The sequence below is a fragment of the Hyperolius riggenbachi genome, chromosome 9, assembly GCF_040937935.1.
Source record: "Hyperolius riggenbachi isolate aHypRig1 chromosome 9, aHypRig1.pri, whole genome shotgun sequence".
Classification (NCBI taxonomy): Eukaryota; Metazoa; Chordata; class Amphibia; order Anura; family Hyperoliidae; genus Hyperolius; species Hyperolius riggenbachi.
Window position 1 is genome coordinate 236,906,720 of NC_090654.1, and position 18,212 is coordinate 236,924,931.

At 45.9% G+C, this 18,212-nt stretch overlaps 1 protein-coding gene across 3 annotated transcripts in view; it reads right to left on the bottom strand.

Moving 5' to 3' along the window:
• ATL1 (atlastin GTPase 1) overlaps positions 1-18,212 on the bottom strand; it is a 116,998-nt gene that overhangs the window by 55,821 nt on the left and 42,965 nt on the right. For all 3 annotated transcript variants that reach the window (XM_068254175.1, XM_068254174.1, XM_068254173.1), the window contains exon 6: positions 3,281-3,337. In XM_068254175.1, coding sequence (XP_068110276.1) covers positions 3,281-3,337 — 57 coding nt within the window. The remainder of the gene's footprint in view (positions 1-3,280; positions 3,338-18,212) is intronic.

Below are 18,212 nucleotides of genomic sequence, written 5' to 3' on the forward strand. Positions count from 1 at the left end.
ATTAGCAGCGGCGGCGGGTTGTTAACCCCCGATCTGCCGCATGTAAAGCGGATAATACGCTTTGTAATGTATACAAAGCGTATTATACAGGCTGCCTCCTGCCCTGGTGGTCCCAGTGATTGAGGGACCACCAGGGCAGGTTGCAGCCCTCCTAGTAAGTACCCAAGCACACTGATCCTGCCCCCTGATCGCCCACTGCACCCATCAGACCCCCCCTGCCCACCCCTCAGACACCTGTTTGCACCCAATCACCCCCCTAATCACCCATTAATCACTCCCTGTCACTATCTCAACGCTATTTTTTAGATTAGGTCCTAAACTGCCCCCTGGGGGCTCCTGAACACCCCCCCCCCACACCCTCATATCCTCCCTAGAACCTGTCACTGCTACCCATCAGATCAGGCCCTAATATGCCCCCTGCGGGCTTCTGATCACCCGGCCAAACCCTCACCCGCCCCACCGCAGTGACAGAATTTTTTTTTCTGATCACTGCTGGTACGACTTAATTGCTATGTCCAGGTCACGATTTGAGAACATTCCTGCACTTCAGTGCCAATACAACCTGTCATCTAAGAAGCCCCCCTGCTTATGACCGGTTCCACAAAATTCGGCCCCTCATAGACCACCTGTCATCAAAATTTGCAGATGCTTATACCCCTGAACAGTCATTTTCAGGCATTTGGTTTCCAGACTACTCCTCGTGGTTTTGGGCCCCTAAAATGCCAGGGCAGTATAGGAACCCCACAAGTGACCCCGTTTTAGAAAGAAGACACCCCAAGGTATTCCGTTAGGTGTATGACGAGTTCATAGAAGATTTTATTTTTTGTCAAAAGTTAGCGGAAATTGATTTGTATTGTTTTTTTTTCACAAAGTGTCACTTTCCACTAACTTGTGACAAAAAATAAAATCTTCTATGAACTCACCATACACCTAACGGAATACCTTGGGGTGTCTTCTTTCTAAAATGGGGTCACTTGTGGGGTTTCTATACTGCCCTGGCATTTTAGGGGCCCTAAACCGTGAGGAGTAGCCTAGAAACCAAATGCCTCAAAATGACCTGTGAATAGGACGTTGGGCCCCATAGCGCACCTAGGCTGCAAAAAAGTGTCACACATGTGATATCGCCGTACTCAGGAGAAGTAGTATAATGTGTTTTGGGGTGTATTGTTACACATACCCATGCTGGGTGGGAGAAATCTCTCTGTAAAGGGACAATTGTGTGTAAAAAAAATCAAAACATTTTAATTTACAGAGATATTTCTCCCACCCAGCATGGGTATGTGTAAAAATACACCCCAAAACACATTATACTACTTCTCCTGAGTACGGCGATACCACATGTGTGACACTTTTTTGCAACCTAGGTGCGCTAAGAGGCCCAACGTCCTATGAGTACCTTTAGAATTTCACAGGTCATTTTGAGGCATTTGGTTTCTAGACTACTCCTCACGGTTTAGGGCCCCTAAAATGCCAGGGCATTATAGGAACCCCACAAGTGACCCCATTTTAGAAAGAAGACACCCCAAGGTATTCAATTAGGTGTATGGGGAATTCATAGAAGATTTTATTTTTTGTCACAAGTTAGTGGAAAATGACACTTTGTGAAAAAAACAATAAAAATAAATTTCCGCTAACTTGTGAAAAAAAATGAAATCTTCTATGAACTCCCCATACTACTACTTCTTTCTAAAATGGGGTCACTTGTAGGGTTCCTATACTGTCCTGGCATTTTAGGGGCCCTAAACCGTGAGGAGTAGTCTAGAAAATAAATGCCTCAAAATGACCTGTGAAATCCTAAAGGTACTCATAGGACTTTGGGCCCCTTAGCGCAGTTAGGGTGCAAAAAAGTGTCACACATGTGGTATCGCCGTACTCAGGAGAAGTAGTATAATGTGTTTTGGGGTGTATTTTTACACATACCCATGCTGGGTGGGAGAAATATCTCTGTAAATGGACAATTGTGTGTAAAAAAATCAAAAGAAATCTCATTTACAGAGATATTTCTCCCACCCATCATGGGTATGTGTAAAAATACACCCCAAAACACATTATACTATTTCTCCTGAGTAAGGCGATACCACATGTGTGACATTTCTTTTGCCTAGGTGCGCTAAGGGGCCCAAAGTCCTATGAGCACCTTTAGGCTTTACAGGGGTGCTTACAATTTAGCACCCCCCAAAATGCCAGGACAGTAAACACACCCCACAAATGACCCCATTTTGGAAACTAGACACTTCAAGGTATTCAAAGAGGGGCATGGTGAGTCCGTGGCAGATTTCATTTTTTTTTGTCACCAGTTAGCAGAAATGTAAACTTTTTTTTATTTATTTTTTTTGTCACAAAGTGTCATTTTCCGCTAACTTGTGACAAAAGATAAAATCTTCTATGAACTCGCCATGCCTCTTAGTGAATACTTTGGGGTGTCTTCTTTCCAAAATGGGGTCATTTGGGGGGTATTTATACTATCCTGGAATTCTAGCACCTCATGAAACCTGACAGGTGCTCAGAAATGAGAGAGATGCTTCAAAATGGGAAAATTCAATTTTTGCACCATAGTTTGTAAACGCTATAACTTTTACCCAAACCAATAAATATACACTGAATGGGTTTTTTTTAATCAAAAACATGTTTGTCCACATTTTTCGCGCTGCATGTATACAGAAATTTTACTTTATTTGAAAAATGTCAGCACAGAAAGTTAAAAAAATCATTTTTTTTGCCAAAATTCATGTTTTTTTTGATGAATATAATAAAAAGTAAAAATCGCAGCAGCAATCAAATAGCACCAAAAGAAAGCTGTATTAGTGACAAGAAAAGGAGGTAAAATTCATTTAGGTGGTAGCTTGTATGACTGAGCAATAAACCATTAAAGCTGCAGTGGTCTGAATGGAAAAAAGGCTCTGGTCCTTAAGGGGTGAAAAGACTGCGGTCCTTAAGTGGTTAAAATACACTCTGAAAGATCACTGACATTTCAGCAAATAAAAACACAATGCATCATGAAGCGAGTGTCACTTCCTGTTTGGATGTTGGCCAGAAGGGGATTACAGCATACTAACCTGGTAATCCCTGAAGGCCTGTTTTTGGCGGACCAGCCCCTGGGCTGCACTGCTGCCGCCAACCTGCAGTCTGAAACCGGCCTGAAGGTTACGTGTGTATGCTATAACAGATTGTACTACATTAGAGGAGGGGGGGGGGGCATTTTAACTGAAGGATCCTTCCATTGACCCAGAAAAAGCCAGATAATTGTATCAGCAACATATATGGTAAATGACACACTTACCTGGAATGGTTTCAAGAATGTCTCCTCCATTGCCAGCCTGCCATACTCTGTGAACAGCTAAGTGAAGATGAAAAGAAGAGTTTATTAGATACTTACAATATGAGTTCTGCATCAAGACACATCATCACAGGACTGATGTTGCAAGCCATAGCAGCTATTTAGATTTCAAATGACTGCAGTTGCAGAGCAGAAATCTGGTTGCCAATGGTGACTGCAGATTCCAGTGCCTTCTTATTCCACTAGGTATAATATATCTCCATATGCTATACAGGAAAGCCATTTGCAGGAATCTGTATAAGTTGATTTACAGCACAAAATTTACCACAAAAGTTTTGGGATAGTGTTCTGTTGACTGATGAAACAAAATTAGAACTGTTTGGGCCCATGTATCAACGCTATGTTTGGAGGAGGAAGAACAAGGCCTGTGAAGAAAAGAACACCTTGCCTACTGTGAAGCATGGCGGGGGGTCAATCATGCTCTGGGGCTGTTTTGCTTCTGCAGGTACAGGGAAGCTTCAGCGTGTGCAAGGTACCATGAATTCTCTTCAGTACCAGGAGATATTGGAAGAAAATGTGATGCAGTCCGTCACAGACCTGAGGCTTGGGAGACGTTGGACCTTTCAACAGGACAATGATCCCAAGCATACCTCCAAGTCCACTAGAGCATGGTTGCAGATTAAAGGCTGGAACATTTTGGAGTGGCCATCGCAGTCACCAGACTTAAATCCGATTGAGAACCTCTGGTGGGACTTAAAAAAAGCAGTTGCAGCGCGCAAGCCTAAGAATGTGACTGAACTGGAGGCTTTTGCCCATGAAGAATGGGCTAAGATACCCGTAGATCGCTGCAAGACACTTGTGTCAAGCTATGCTTCACGTTTAAAAGCTGTTATAACTGGAAAAGGATGTTGTACTAAGTACTAAGAATGAATGTCACTTGGGGGTTGAATAAAACTGATAATGATGTGAGCGCAGAAAAGACAATTGTGGTTATTTCATTATAAATGTTATGTTATATTTGTCTGACTTACAAGTTCCTCTTTGATTTAATTGTAAATAAGATGACTGAAATGATCAAAATCAATGTCAAACTGGCCAAAACACTCAATTTCAGTATGAATAATTTTGAACACAACTGTTCCAGCAGCAAAAACGTCACCATGTGATAAATGTCAGAATGTAAATCAGAGAGAAGAAAGATTTTACAATGGGAAAACACTGACTAAATCATTTATACTTAATTATGGTAAAGATGTAGCACTTTTTTATTACATTATTTTCACTGGAGTTCCTCTTTAAAGTATTAGAGGCAGAGGAACAGAAGGACGGTTGGGTAATTTGCATTGTTTAAAAAGAAATAAATATGGCAGCCTCCATATGCCTCCCACTTCAGGTGCTATCACATACATTGTATTGCTTGAGCGTAAATAAATGAGACATGAATAAGATATTCTGCATGTTGCTAGGCTGAACTAGATACAGCTTGTCCTGCAGCAATGCAGCATCTATGGAGATGTCAGACAGGAGTGAGTCACACAAGCTGGCTGATGACTGTGCTCTCATGGTGCTGAGATGGAGGTGTCAAACAGCCTTGCTTTCCTGCCTCAGTCTATACTGATGAAATGTTTGTGTCTGCAAGACATGCAGCAATCTGTGTTTATAAATTACACTGGCCAATTATGTACAATTTTTATTCAGGAAGTAGCATAACAGCTGTCCTGTAAAAGTAAGAAGTTTTGAATTGGGATTCTATTTATTGGCTAACATCAAAGAAAAAGAGGAAGCTTTTATCTAATAAGCCTTCTACAGATTAATTCCTGCGTCTGAAGAAGGCTTATTAGCTAAAAGCTTACTCTTTTTCTTCTAAGTTAGTCAATAGATGGCATCACTCTGATTCAAAACTTCTTGCTTTTACTGATGGCTTACTGTAATGGATTGCGGAGACACCGCCGCGCGGTCTGGCAGCGGGGCGGCTGTCTCCACATTCAGGCCGGCGGTTTCCGCACAGCAGCATGCGTCTGGTGTGTCTGAGCCTAGTAGTGCACACAGATGGAGAGCTACGCGCGCGCGCGCTAGGAGGCAGGACCGTTATGCCAATAGGAGAGGGATCAGCTGATCAGGACGATCAGCTGATCCCAGCGTAGTAGGTGATTGGCTAAGTGGGGCTGGGCGGCGCTGAGGAGCGCTGCTCTATATATACTTCTTGCCTGTCAGTTGCTGGTTGTCTGCCGTTGCGAATACTTACGTGTGAGCACTCAGACCAGTCAGATCCCACAGTGTGTTAGAACCAGTAGGACCTGGGAATTCACACTTAGCCAGAATACGTTTGTGTTATATGTTAGACCAGTTCCAGGGTGTTGAGACCACGGACCTCACACCCAAGCTTAGGAATACTGTGTCATTGCTGTGTTATACTTTAGACCAGGCCCAGGGTGTTGAGACCACGGACCTCACACCCAAGCTTAGGGATACTGTGTCATTGCTGTGTTATACTTTAGACCAGTTCCATAGTGTTGAGACCACGGACCTCACACCCAAGCTTAGGGATACTGTGTCATTGCTGTGTTATACTTTAGAGCAGTTCCAGGGTGTTGTGACCAAGGACCTCACACCCAAGCTTAGGGACTCGGTGTCATTACTGTGTTATACTCTAGACTAGTTCCCGGGTGTCGAGATCAAGGAGCTCACATCCCAGTCTAGGACTCTGTTATATTTATATGTTATGACTATTTGCTCTGTTGACCTTTCTCTTGCTTTCTGATTCGGTACCTCTGCATATCTGTCTACCTGTTGCCAGACCCTGCCTGTACCGGTTACCGAATCAGACTTCTGTCTCTGTACCTCATCTGCTCGTGTGTTGCCGACCTGGCCTGCCCGACTATCCTAGCTGTCACTCCCCCTGAGTGCTCAGTCTATCAGTATTAGCAGTGGCACCATTCCATCAGGTGTCAGCTGCAACCAGGACTCCCGCATCTCAGAGAGTCCGGCCTGTTAGCAGCCAGTGGTCCCTCCCTCTGGCTGCAGTACAGTTCACCATCTAATACTGTTATCCCTTGTTACCAGGTCCTCACTATCAAGAGATAGTTTCTGCACTGCCCAGGGTCACCTGCCCCTCAAGTGGCTCTTGGCCGAGTCTCTTATATCTCCCGCTCCTCGGGAGATAGCCTCCAGTTCATCATATACAGTAACTCATTAGGTGTCCAGAGGTTAGTCATACTTGTATTACTGGTGATTCTGCAGATCATCCATAATCAAGTATACATCTGTATTGTTGATGATTCTGCAGATCATCAACAATCAGATTCTCTCTGTGTGCTGACACCGATCGCTACAGAACGGCAGACCTAAAAAACAAAATGGACGCACTTAACAGCCGTTTTGATGCACTCACCACCTCAGTGGAGAATTTCATCAGGGTGCTGGACGGTCATCAGACCCAGATCACAGCATTGTCTGGGTCCATACCTGTCCTTCAGATGGCTGTAAACACATTGCGATCCCCTCCAGTTACAGACTTACGCATGTCTGTACCCGAAAGGTTTTCTGGTCATAGATCTGACTTTCAGAACTTTAAGAATCGAGTAATGTCGTATTTTGAACTGAGACCCAATTCGTCAGGAACTGAGGCACAGAGAATTACATTCATTAAGACCCTTCTGTCAGGAGATTCTCAAACTTGGGCATATAGCCTGCAGTTAGGGCATAAGGCTTTAACGTCTGTGGACGAATTTTTTAAAGCCATGGCCATAATTTATGATGATCCGGACATTGCCTCCACTGCTGAGCAGAAGCTTAAGACCTTGCATCAAGGCAAGGATCCGGTAGAACTTTATGCAGCTGTATTCAGGAAGTGGTCTGTGTCAGCTAGGTGGGGGTCTTTTGCACTGTTAGACTGTTTTTTTATCAGGGTTGTCAGACGCAGTCTCGGATTTGATGTTGGGACACCCTGAACCAAAGACTATTAAGGAGGCAATCGCTTTAGCAGTACAGGTTGACCGCCGTTTACGGTATCAGAAACAAACCCGCGGTAAGAACACTGTAAGATATGTCTCCTACGCCTCTCCTCCACCCGTCTCACCTCCGCCAGAGCCAATGCAAATTGGACAGTCCAAATTGACACGGGTGGAGAGGAATCGCAGGAAAACAGAACAGCTCTGTTTATACTGTGCAGAGGAGGATCATAAGGTGCAGAATTGTCCCAAGAAGTCGGGAAACGCTGCCGCCTAGGTGTTGTCAGAGGTGATACCCTAGGCGCACAGTCTTTACCTCTAAACAACAATCGTTTGCTCCTTCCCTGTTCGGTCACATTGGAGGGCCAGACTGTTACCACTGAAGCTTTCATAGACTGTGGTTCAGCAGCTAACTTTATAGATTACGAGTTTGCAAAAAATGTGGGGATTCCTATACTCTAATTGGACCAACAGGTTGTGGTCACTGCTGTAGATGACTCTCCTCTGCAAAGTAGACATCTCCTGTCTCTAACCCCGAATTTGAGGTTCAGTGTTGGGGTGCTATATAAGGAGAATCTGCAATTTCTGGTCCTGCGTATGGCAACCTCCACCGTCATTCTTGGCATGCCATGGTTACAGCTTCACTCCCCTCAGATAGATTGGGTCTCAGGTCAGCTAACGAGCTGGTCTACCCATTGCTATCATAATTGTTTAGCGAAAGTAACCATGGGGAACACCAAAATTTAGATTAAAGGTGTGCCAAAGCAATACGCAGAATTTGCTGACGTGTTCTGTCCTAAATCAGCAGATAAACTCCCCCCACCGTACCTTCGATTGTCCCATCGATTTGAGATCTGGTTGTATGCCTCCCAGGGGTCACCTCTATAATCTGTCTGGGCCTGAGAAACTAGCTATGCAGGAATACATCAGAGAAAACTTGGCTAAGGGGTTCATCCGTCCCTCTCGTTCACCAGCAGGGGCAGGGTTCTTTTTTGTAAAGAAAAAAGATGGAGGCCTTCGCCCCTGCATTGATTATTGAGGCTTAACCAAGATCACAGTGAAAAATCGTTATCCTTTACCCTTGATTGACGATTTATTCACTCAGGTTACCAATGCCAAGATTTTCTCAAAGCTAGATCTGAGAGGTGCTTACAACCTAGTTCGTATTAGGGATGGTGACGAATGGAAGACGGCCTTTAACACGCCCGATGGGCATTACGAGTATCTGGTGATGCCCTTCGGGTTGTGTAACGCTCCGGCCGTCTTCCAGGAGTTGATTAATGAGGTATTCAGGGAGGTGTTGGGGAAGTTCGTCTTGGTCTATCTGGACGATATACTGATTTTTTCATCCAATCTCTCAGAACACCGCAAGCATGTTAAGTTTGTTCTAGAGAAGTTAAGACAGAATCTGCTTTATGCCAAATTAGAGAAATGCCTCTTCGAAGTGACCTCAGTTGCCTTCTTGGGGTACATTATCTCTACATCTGGCCTCTCCATGGATCCAGGGAAGGTTTCTGCTGTCCTGGAGTGGCCTCAGCCAGTAGGACTGAAGGCACTCCAGAGATTTCTGGGTTTTGCCAACTACTACAGGAGGTTCATAAAGGGGTACTCTACAATAGTCTCACCCCTCACCAGTCTCACCAAGAAAGGGGCTGATACTCACCACTGGTCGGCAGAGGCCCATGCTGCTTTTTCTACACTGAAAAAACTGTTCTGTTCCGCACCTATATTGAGACATGTTGATGTCACCTTTCCCTTTATTGTGGAGGTTGATGCTTCAGAGGTGGGGGTGGGAGCTGTATTGTCTCAGAGATCAGGCTTGCAGGGCAAACTCCAACCATGTGCCTACTTTTCTCGTAGGTTTTCACCCGCAGAGAAAAACTACGACATAGGCAATCGGGAGCTTTTAGCCATCAAATTAGCTTTTGAGGAATGGCGACACTGGCTAGAAGGTGCAGAACATACCATCACAGTTTACACAGATCATAAGAATTTGGAGTACATCGAGGGTGCCAAGAGACTTAGCCCCCGTCAGGCCCGGTGGTCCCTGTTCTTTGCAAGATTCAGATTTGTAATTACGTATACTCCTGGTAGTAAAAACATCAAGGCCGACGCCTTGTCCAGGTGTTTCGAGCCCGAGACAGTACAGCCCTCAGTCCCTGAGACCATTCTATCTCAGAAGGTAGTGCTGGCAGCCTCTGAGACCAGGAAGGATTGGACAGTCACTCTGAGTCCTTACCAACAGGATGTTCCTGAGGGAAAGCCTGATGGGGTCATGTTTGTGCCACTGCCTTTCCGTCTCCAACTCTTGCAACTGTTTTATTCCCACAAGAATGCTGGTCATCCCGGGGCCACCAGGACTCAGGATTTGCTGGCCAGATGTGCTTGGTGGCCTACGTTGGCAACAGATTGTAAGGAGTTTGTAAGAGAGTGTGCAGTGTGTGCTGGGAGCAAACCCTCTTGTCAGGCCCCTGTTGGTACTTTACAACCCTTGCCAGTCCCAAGTGAACCTTGGACCCATGTGTCCATGGATTTTGTGGGTGAACTCCCCAGGTCTGAGGGCAAGACGGTCATTTGGGTGGTAGTGGACAGATTCAGTAAGATGGCTCATTTTGTTCCTTTGAAAGGACTCCCCTCGGCCCAGGAATTGACTGATCTCTTCATCCAGCACATTTTCTGGCTGCATGGCATTCCGGAAAATATAGTGTCAGATCGGGGAGTCCAATTTGTTTCTAAGTTTTGGAGAGCCTTTTGCCATCAGCTGGATATGGACCTTGCATTCTCATCAGGCTACCACCCACAGACCAATGCCAGACCGAGAGAGTTAACCAATCCCTAGAACAGTTTCTCAGATGTTATGTTGCAGATGCGCAATCTGATTGGGTGAAGTTTTTACCGTTCGCAGAAATTGCGCACAACAACCTGAAAAGCTCCTCTTCAGGATTTTCCCCATTCCAGGTAGTCTCGGGAAGATCACCTAAGTTTGCTCCATTGCCGGTGGCATCTACTCCATTCCTGGCTCTGGAGGATTGGCAGAGAGCTTTAAAGGAGATTTGGGGAATGGTTAAGAGGAACCTGGGGAAAGCTTTCCAGACCCAGAAAAGACCGGCAGATAAAAGGCGGTCCGTAGAGTAGAAGTTCTCTCCAGGAGATTTGGTGTGGGTGTCCACTCGACATTTGGCCTTGAAGCAGCTGTCACCCAAACTGGGTCCTAGATTTATAGGACCATTCCCAGTGTCCAAGAAAATTAATAATGTCACTTACGCAATTGATCTCCAAGCCAGTATGAGAGGTGTGAGATCATTCCATGTGTCTCTATTGAAGCCAGCAGTGCACGTGGATTCCTCTCCCCCCTGTGTTGGTTGATGACCAACCAGAATATGAGATTGAAAGGATTCTGGATTCTCGCAGAATTCTGTGCAGTATCTGGTCCACTGGAAAGGATATGGTGTGGAGGAAAGAACTTGGGTGCCAGATTCTCGCATTCATGCGGAGGAATTAAAGAAAGAATTTCATGACTCACATCCTGGGAAGCCTGGTGGGAAGTGTCCGGAGTCCACTCCTCAGGGGGGGGAGGGGGGGGGGTACTGTAATGGATTGCGGAGACACCGCCGCGCGGTCTGGCAGCGGGGCGGCTGTCTCCGCGTTCAGGCCGGCGGTTTCCGCACAGCAGCATGCGTCTGGTGTGTCTGAGCCTAGTAGTGCACACAGATGGAGAGCTACGCGCGCACGCGCACTAGGAGGCAGGACCTTTATGCCAATAGGAGAGGGATCAGCTGATCAGGATGATCAGCTGATCCCAGCGTAGTAGGTGATTGGCTAAGTGGGGCTGGGCGGCGCTGAGGAGCGCTGCTCTATATATACTTCTTGCCTGTCAGTTGCTGGTTGTCTGCCATTGCGAATACTTACGTGTGAGCACTCAGACCAGTCAGATCCCACAGTGTATTAGAACCAGGAGGACCTGGGAATTCACACTTAGCCAGAATACGTTTGTGTTATATGTTAGACCAGTTCCAGGGTGTTGAGACCACGGACCTCACACCCAAGCTTAGGGATACTGTGTCATTGCTGTGTTATATGTTAGACCAGTTCCAGGGTGTTGTGACCAAGGACCTCACACCCAAGCTTAGGGATACTGTGTCATTGCTGTGTTATACTTTAGACCAGTTCCAGGGTGTTGTGACCAAGGACCTCACACCCAAGCTTAGGGACTCGGTGTCATTACTGTGTTATACTCTAGACTAGTTCCTGGGTGTCGAGATCAAGGAGCTCACACCCCAGTCTAGGACTCTGTTTTATTTATATGTTATGACTATTTGCTCTGTTGACCTTTCTCTTGCTTTCTGATTCAGTACCTCTGCATATCTGTCTACCTGTTGCCAGACCCTGCCTGTACCGGTTACCGAATCAGTCTTCTGTCTCTGTACCTCATCTGCTCGTGTGTTGCCAACCTGGCCTGCCCGACTATCCTAGCTGTCACTCCCCCTGAGTGCTCAGTCTATCAGTATTAACAGTGGCACCATTCCATCAGGTGTCAGCTGCAACCAGGACTCCCGCTCCTCAGAGAGTCCGGCCTGTTAGCAGCCAGTGGTCCCTCCCTCTGGCTGCAGTACAGTTCACCATCTAATACTGTTATCCCTGGTTACCAGGTCCTCACTATCAAGAGATAGTTTCTGCACTGCCCAGGGTCACCTGCCCCTCAGGTGGCTCTTGGCAGAGTCTCTTATATCTCCCGCTCCTCGGGAGATAGCCTCCAGTTCATCATATACAGTAACTCATTAGGTGTCCAGAGGTTAGTCATACTTGTATTATTGGTGATTCTGCAGATCATCCATAATCAAGTATACATCTGTATTGTTGATGATTCTGCAGATCATCAACAATCAGATTCTCTCTGTGTGCTGACACCGATCGTTACACTTACACAGTACAATACTCTACTACTTAACTGTCTTGTGACTGAATGACTGAATGTCTCCCAAAAGATAATAAGACGATGTACAAGAGGCATTATTGTGGAAAAAAAAATTTCTCCGTTTTTATGTGCATTTGAGCAAAAAGTGTCCAGTCCAGAATTATTCATACCCTTCTCAATAATCAATAGAAAAACCTTTATTAGGTATTACAGCAATCAAACGCTTCCTATAATTACAGACCAGCTTTTAGTATGTCTCCACGGGTATTTTTGCCCATTCATCTTTAGCAATGAGCTCCAAATCTTTCAGGTTGGAGGGTCTTCTTGTCATCATTCTCATCTTTAGCTCCCACTACAAATTCTCAATTGGATTCAAGTCAGGACTTTGGCTGCACTACTTCAAAACGTTAATTTTGTTGTCTGCTAACCATTTCTTCACCACTTTTGCTCCGTGTTTTGGGTCATTGTCATGCTGAAATGTCCACTGGTGCCCAAGGCCAAGATTCTCTTCAGACTGCCTGATGCTGTAGTTGAGAATCCTCATGTATTGCTCTTTTTTCATGGTGCCGTTTACTGTGATTAGGTTCCCTGGTCTACTGGCTGAAAAACCAACCCCAAAGCGTTAGGTTCCTACCACCATGTTTGACAGTGGGGATGGTGTTCTTTTGGTTGAAGGTTTCTCCTTTTTTACACCAAATGAAGGAAACATCATTGCGACCAAACAATTCAATTTTTGTTTTACAGAAGACCAGAAGTCTTCTTCTTTGTCCAAATGAGCATTTGCAAAGGCCAAGGGAGCTTTTGTGTGCCTTATCTGGAGAAGTGGTGTCCTCCTTGTTCTGCATCAGTGGAACCCAGCAGTGTGCAGTGTTCGTTGGATTGTCTGCCTTGAGACATTGCCACCAGCAGAGCCCAGATTCACCAGGATGGCATTGGTGGTGATCCTTGGTTTCTTTATTACCTCTCTCACTATCCTCCTGGCCAGCACAGGTGTCACTTTTGGCTTCAGACCATTTCCTCTGAGATTTTCCACAGTGCAGAATATCTTGTATTTTTTAATAATACTTTGTACTGTAGCCACTGGAACTGGAAAACATTTAGACTTGGCCTTGTAGCCTTTTCCTGACTTGTGAGCATCCACAATAAGCAGCCGCAGGTCCTCACTGAGCTCCTTTGTCTTAGCCTTGACTGTCCACAAACCAGCTGCAGAGAGCTGCTGTTTTTCACCTGCTGAATTGATTAAAATAGCTGTTCCCAATTAATCAGGGTAATTAGGATGCTTAAGAACAGCTTGGACTATTTGGAATGGTATAGAACTTTGGATTTTCCCACAGACTGTGACATTTTGTAAAGGGTATGAATAATTTTGAACCTGGCACTTTTTGCTCAAATGTAAATAAAAACTGAGATCTTTTTTCCACACAATAATGCTTCTTGTACATTGTCTTATTATATTTTTGGGAGACACCCATGTCATTTCCCTTCAAATAATTATTTGCTGGTTGAATAAAAGTAACTTTAAGTCAAAATTTACCAGGGGTATAAATAATTATGGTTACCTGAGGAAAATTTATGCGTGCTCTAACACCAAGTTTTAACCCTAGCAAGTCTGGCTCTGCAAATCTGGCTCAATTGGCTATTCATGAGGCAATGCTCATGCAAATATGCATTTGCTTTCACACACCAAACTATGCAGGGTCAAAAAACGAATACACCCTGCGGGAATTAGTTCATGCCACATTAGCACTATCCAGGAGCGCCACGGGGAGGCTTCCCAATGCCCCCATACAACCGGGGGACCGCGGGGTCCCAGGCACTCTCACAGCCTGGGAACCACAGCAGCACCCCGGAGGGGGAGGCCAGGTGGCGCAGATTTGCAGAGCCAGACTTGCTAGGGTTAAAACCTGGTGTTAGAGCACGCATAAATTTTCCTCAGGTAAGCATTTTTTGTAGTTGTATCCTTTGGAGGCAGGTGGAAGATGGCTTGCTCTGGTGGTGTAAGCCCTGGAGTGAGTTGCTTGCACCTGTCCTCCCCCCCCCCCCCCATCTGGAGTGTTGTGTGTGAGCCATCCCTGAGCTCTAAAGCTTGGGTTGACCCATGCTTCACTCCTTTCTCATGTGGTGCCCCCAGGTTAATGCGCATGTAGCAGAACGCAATGGACGTTAAGGTAAGTGCCTGTTTTTAATATTGGGAGGTTGGAGCGGACGGCTCCCCCCGGCGCTGGCCACGCTTGGGCGGGTCGCCTGCGCCACCCAGCCTCCCCCTCCGGGGTGCTGCTGTGGTTTCCAGGCGGTGAGAGTGCCTGGGACCCCGCGGTGCCGTGGTTGTATGGGGGCATTGGGAAGCCTCCCCATGGCGCTCCTGGATAGTGCTAATGTGGCATGAACTAATTCCCGCAGGGCGACCGCTTTGCGGTATTCGTTTTTTGACCCTGCATAGTTTGGCGTGCGAAAGCAAATGCACATTTGCATGAGCATTGCCTCATGAATAGCCAATTGAGCCAGATTTGCAGAGCCAGACTTGCTAGGGTTAAAACCTGGTGTTAGAGCACGCATACATTTTCCTCAGGTAAGCATAAATAATTATGGGCAGCACTGTAAGTATTGTGTAGTGTATGTAACGTAGTCTAGGTCCAATTCGGGAGAGGGGCTTAAAAAAAAAAAGTGTTTTGTCGTTATTTATTGTTGTTTTTTTTTCAAAATATACGGTAGGTGTTTTTTTTATTAATACAAAAAACAATAATAATAGCAGCAGCAATCAGATACTACCAAAAGAAAGCTGTATTTGTGAGAAGAAAAGGGGGTAAAATTCATTTGGGTGCTAAGTTGTATGACTGAGCAATAAACCGTTAAAGTTGTGAAGTGCTGAATTGTAAAAAATGGCCTGGTCACTAGGGGGTATAAACCTCTGGTCCTCAAGAGGTTAAACTGATCTACGTTGCCTGGCAGCCCTGCTGATCTCTTTGGCTGCAGTAGTGTCTGAATTACACACCTGAGGCAAGCATGCAGCTAATCTAGTCAGACTTTAGTCAGAGCAGATGAGCCAGGCAATTTGCATTGTTTAAAAGGAAATAAATGTCAGCCTTCATATTCCTCTCACTTCAGGAGGGCTTTAACCATTAGTAGTATTATAACAAAGTCAATGCGATTCTCCAGGTAGATGGAATAATTGTTTCTCTGCTTTATCAAGAGGCAACCTACTTTACTCCAGTTCTTGCCAACAAAAAGGATTATAATATTTCACTCCTTTGCTTTAGAGGATGTAGCAAAGTGGGATCATGTCATACTCATTGATCCCTTTCAGGAAGTGATGATAGGTGCAGGGTGTGTAGCTATGGCACTGGAGTGAAGGCCAGGGTATTCCAACTCTAGCCAAACAGTGTTCAGTGCTGTTCCGTCATTAAAGCAGCCACGGCGTGTTCCATACTGAGACACTTTGCATAGAACAGTGCATGGAGAGCTTTATTAAATGGGTTTCCATGACCAAGCAGCTGTATCCAAGCCTTACATAATCAACTGGAATGCAAAGTGTTGGATGCAGTGGTGTAAAGCATGCTGACTGGACTCTAGAGCAGTGAAGACGTGTTGTCTAGAGTGACAAATCAAGCTCTCTATCTGCAGGGCCGGATTTGTACTCTTTACCGCCCAAGGCCGCTGTCACCAGCCGCCCCCCTTCAGTATAGGTAGCCAGACGACCCCTTCCCTCCAGTATAGGTAACCTGATGACCCCCCCTCCAGTATAGGTAGCCAGATGACTCCTCCCCCCTTTCCCTCTAGTATAGGTAGCCAGATGAATCCATTAACCTCCCTGGCGGTTTAATTATTTTGCCAGGGAGGCTGCAATCTGGTTTTTTTTGAATTAAAAAAAAAATATTTCATGCAGCCAACTGAAAGTTGGCTGCATGAAAGCCCACTAGAGGGCGCTCCGGAAGCGTACTTTCGATCGCCTCCGGCAATCGAAAGTAACAAGATAGGCCGCAATGAGCGGCCTATCTTGTTTCGCTTTCCTCGTCGCCATGGCGACGAGCGGAGTGACGTCATGGACGTCAGTCGACGTCCTGACGTCAGAGCCGCCCGATCCAGCCCCTAGCGCCGGCCGGAACTGTTTGTTCCGGCTGCGCTGGGCTCGGGCGGCTGGGGGGACCCTCTTTCGCCGCTGCACGCGGCGGATCGCCGCGAAGCGGCGGCGATCGGGCAGCACACGCGGCTGGCAAAGTGCCGGCTGCGTGTGCTGCTTTTTTCAGAATGAAAATCGGCCCAGCAGGGCCTGAGCGGCGACCTCCGGCGGCATACCCCGAGCTCAGCTCGGGATTACCGCCAAGGAGGTTAATCCCCCCTTTTCCCACTTCCCCCCTTTCAGTATAGATAGCCAGCTTGCCTTCACACCGCAGCAGCCATCAGTGTCACTCAATTCTCAGCTCGTCTTCAGTACCGAAGCTTCCTCTTCCTCTATGTCTCCAATTCTGCCCAAATCCATAGCCGCCCGCCACAATGCAAATGTGCATAGAGAGCAAGGTGGCCACTGCACAGGCAGCTAGCAGCAGAGTACCGTGGTCAGGCGCTCCCCTGATCTTCCTGCATTGCAGCATTTGCAAGTTTGCAAATGCTGCATAAGTTCAGCCTGCTGCTTTAGTGCCTTTGGTTCAGTGGTGCCCTAGGCCATGGCCTAGGTGGCCTTGGCCTAAATGCGGCCCTATCTGGCAATCTGACGGATCAGTCTGGGTTTGGTGATTTCTAGAACGGTACTTGCCTGACTGCACTTTGCCAAGTGTAAAGTTTGGTGGAGTGACGATTATGGTATTGGGGTGGTGCTTGGCTCCCTAGTTCCAGTGGAAGAAACTTAGAATACATCAGGAAACGAGAAATTTTGGACAAGGTATGCTCACAACTTTGTGGGAACAGTCTAGGGATGGCCCCTCCTGTTCCAATATGACTGTGCATCAAAGCACAAAGCAAGGGCCAAAAAGATATAAAGGACCGAGCTTGGTGTGCAGGATTACGTCTGGCCTGTACAAAATCCTGACCACAACTCAGTAGAACACCTTTGGGATGAATAAGAGTACCAGGCCTTCACACCCAGCATTAGTGCCCAACCTCACAAATCCCCTCCTGGAAGATTGGTCAAAAATTCCCACAAACACACTTCTACACCTTGTGAAAAGCCTTCCCAGGAAAATCGTGCTATTATAGTTGCAAAGGATGGGCCAAGTCCATACTAAAGCATATGGATTAAGAATGGGATGCCATTAGAGTTCATGAGTGTATAAAGGCCTGAGCCCACTGACGCAGTTGTGTCCGCTTTTCAGTTACACATCAATGTTATAGATGCTGAAAAGCGGACAGAAGCGGACACAACTGCGTTAGTGGGCTCAGGCCCTAAAGGCAAATGTTCTAATACTTTTCACAACATATTGTAATATGATCGCAAACAGTAAATAGATGTGTGACTGTAGCAAATGAGTTATTATTTTTGAAGCACAGCACTAACTACAGAACAACTTGATTCAGTGAGCTTCCTATCTGCTGCTAGAGTAAATATAAAATTCAACTTGCTATATTTTTTTTAGCTACAATTGCCAGAATCAGCGAGGCTTAATTTGAAACTTTGCATGGGGTTAATCAGATTCAGAAAGTTAATGATAAATCAAGCTGTTAGGTAAATTTATTATTAGGATTCTGAATCTGATTAGCCCCATGCAAAGTTCCCATTCAGTCTCCACTAATTCCTATTCCTGTGGAGGTAAAAAAAAAAAAGTCACATTTTATGCTCCCCTCTGAACCAGTAATTCTGTAACCTAGACCTCACCAGCAGTGCAAGTTTTGTGGCTGTCCTCTTGAGAACAAAGGTGAGGTAATCATGGATGAAAGAAATTACTGTAGCTAGGTTTTACTGTGCTCTTCCAGAGATCGACAAAACATGCACAGCTGATGAGGTTGAGGACAGATCTGTGCACTTCTGCCGTAGCCCCTAGACCATTTCTTACTTGTAAAGCTTCTGAGAGGATCGGGACTTGATCCCTCAGGAAACAGATAGGGGGACGAGGCTGTATAGATGCATCGCTACCCTCCA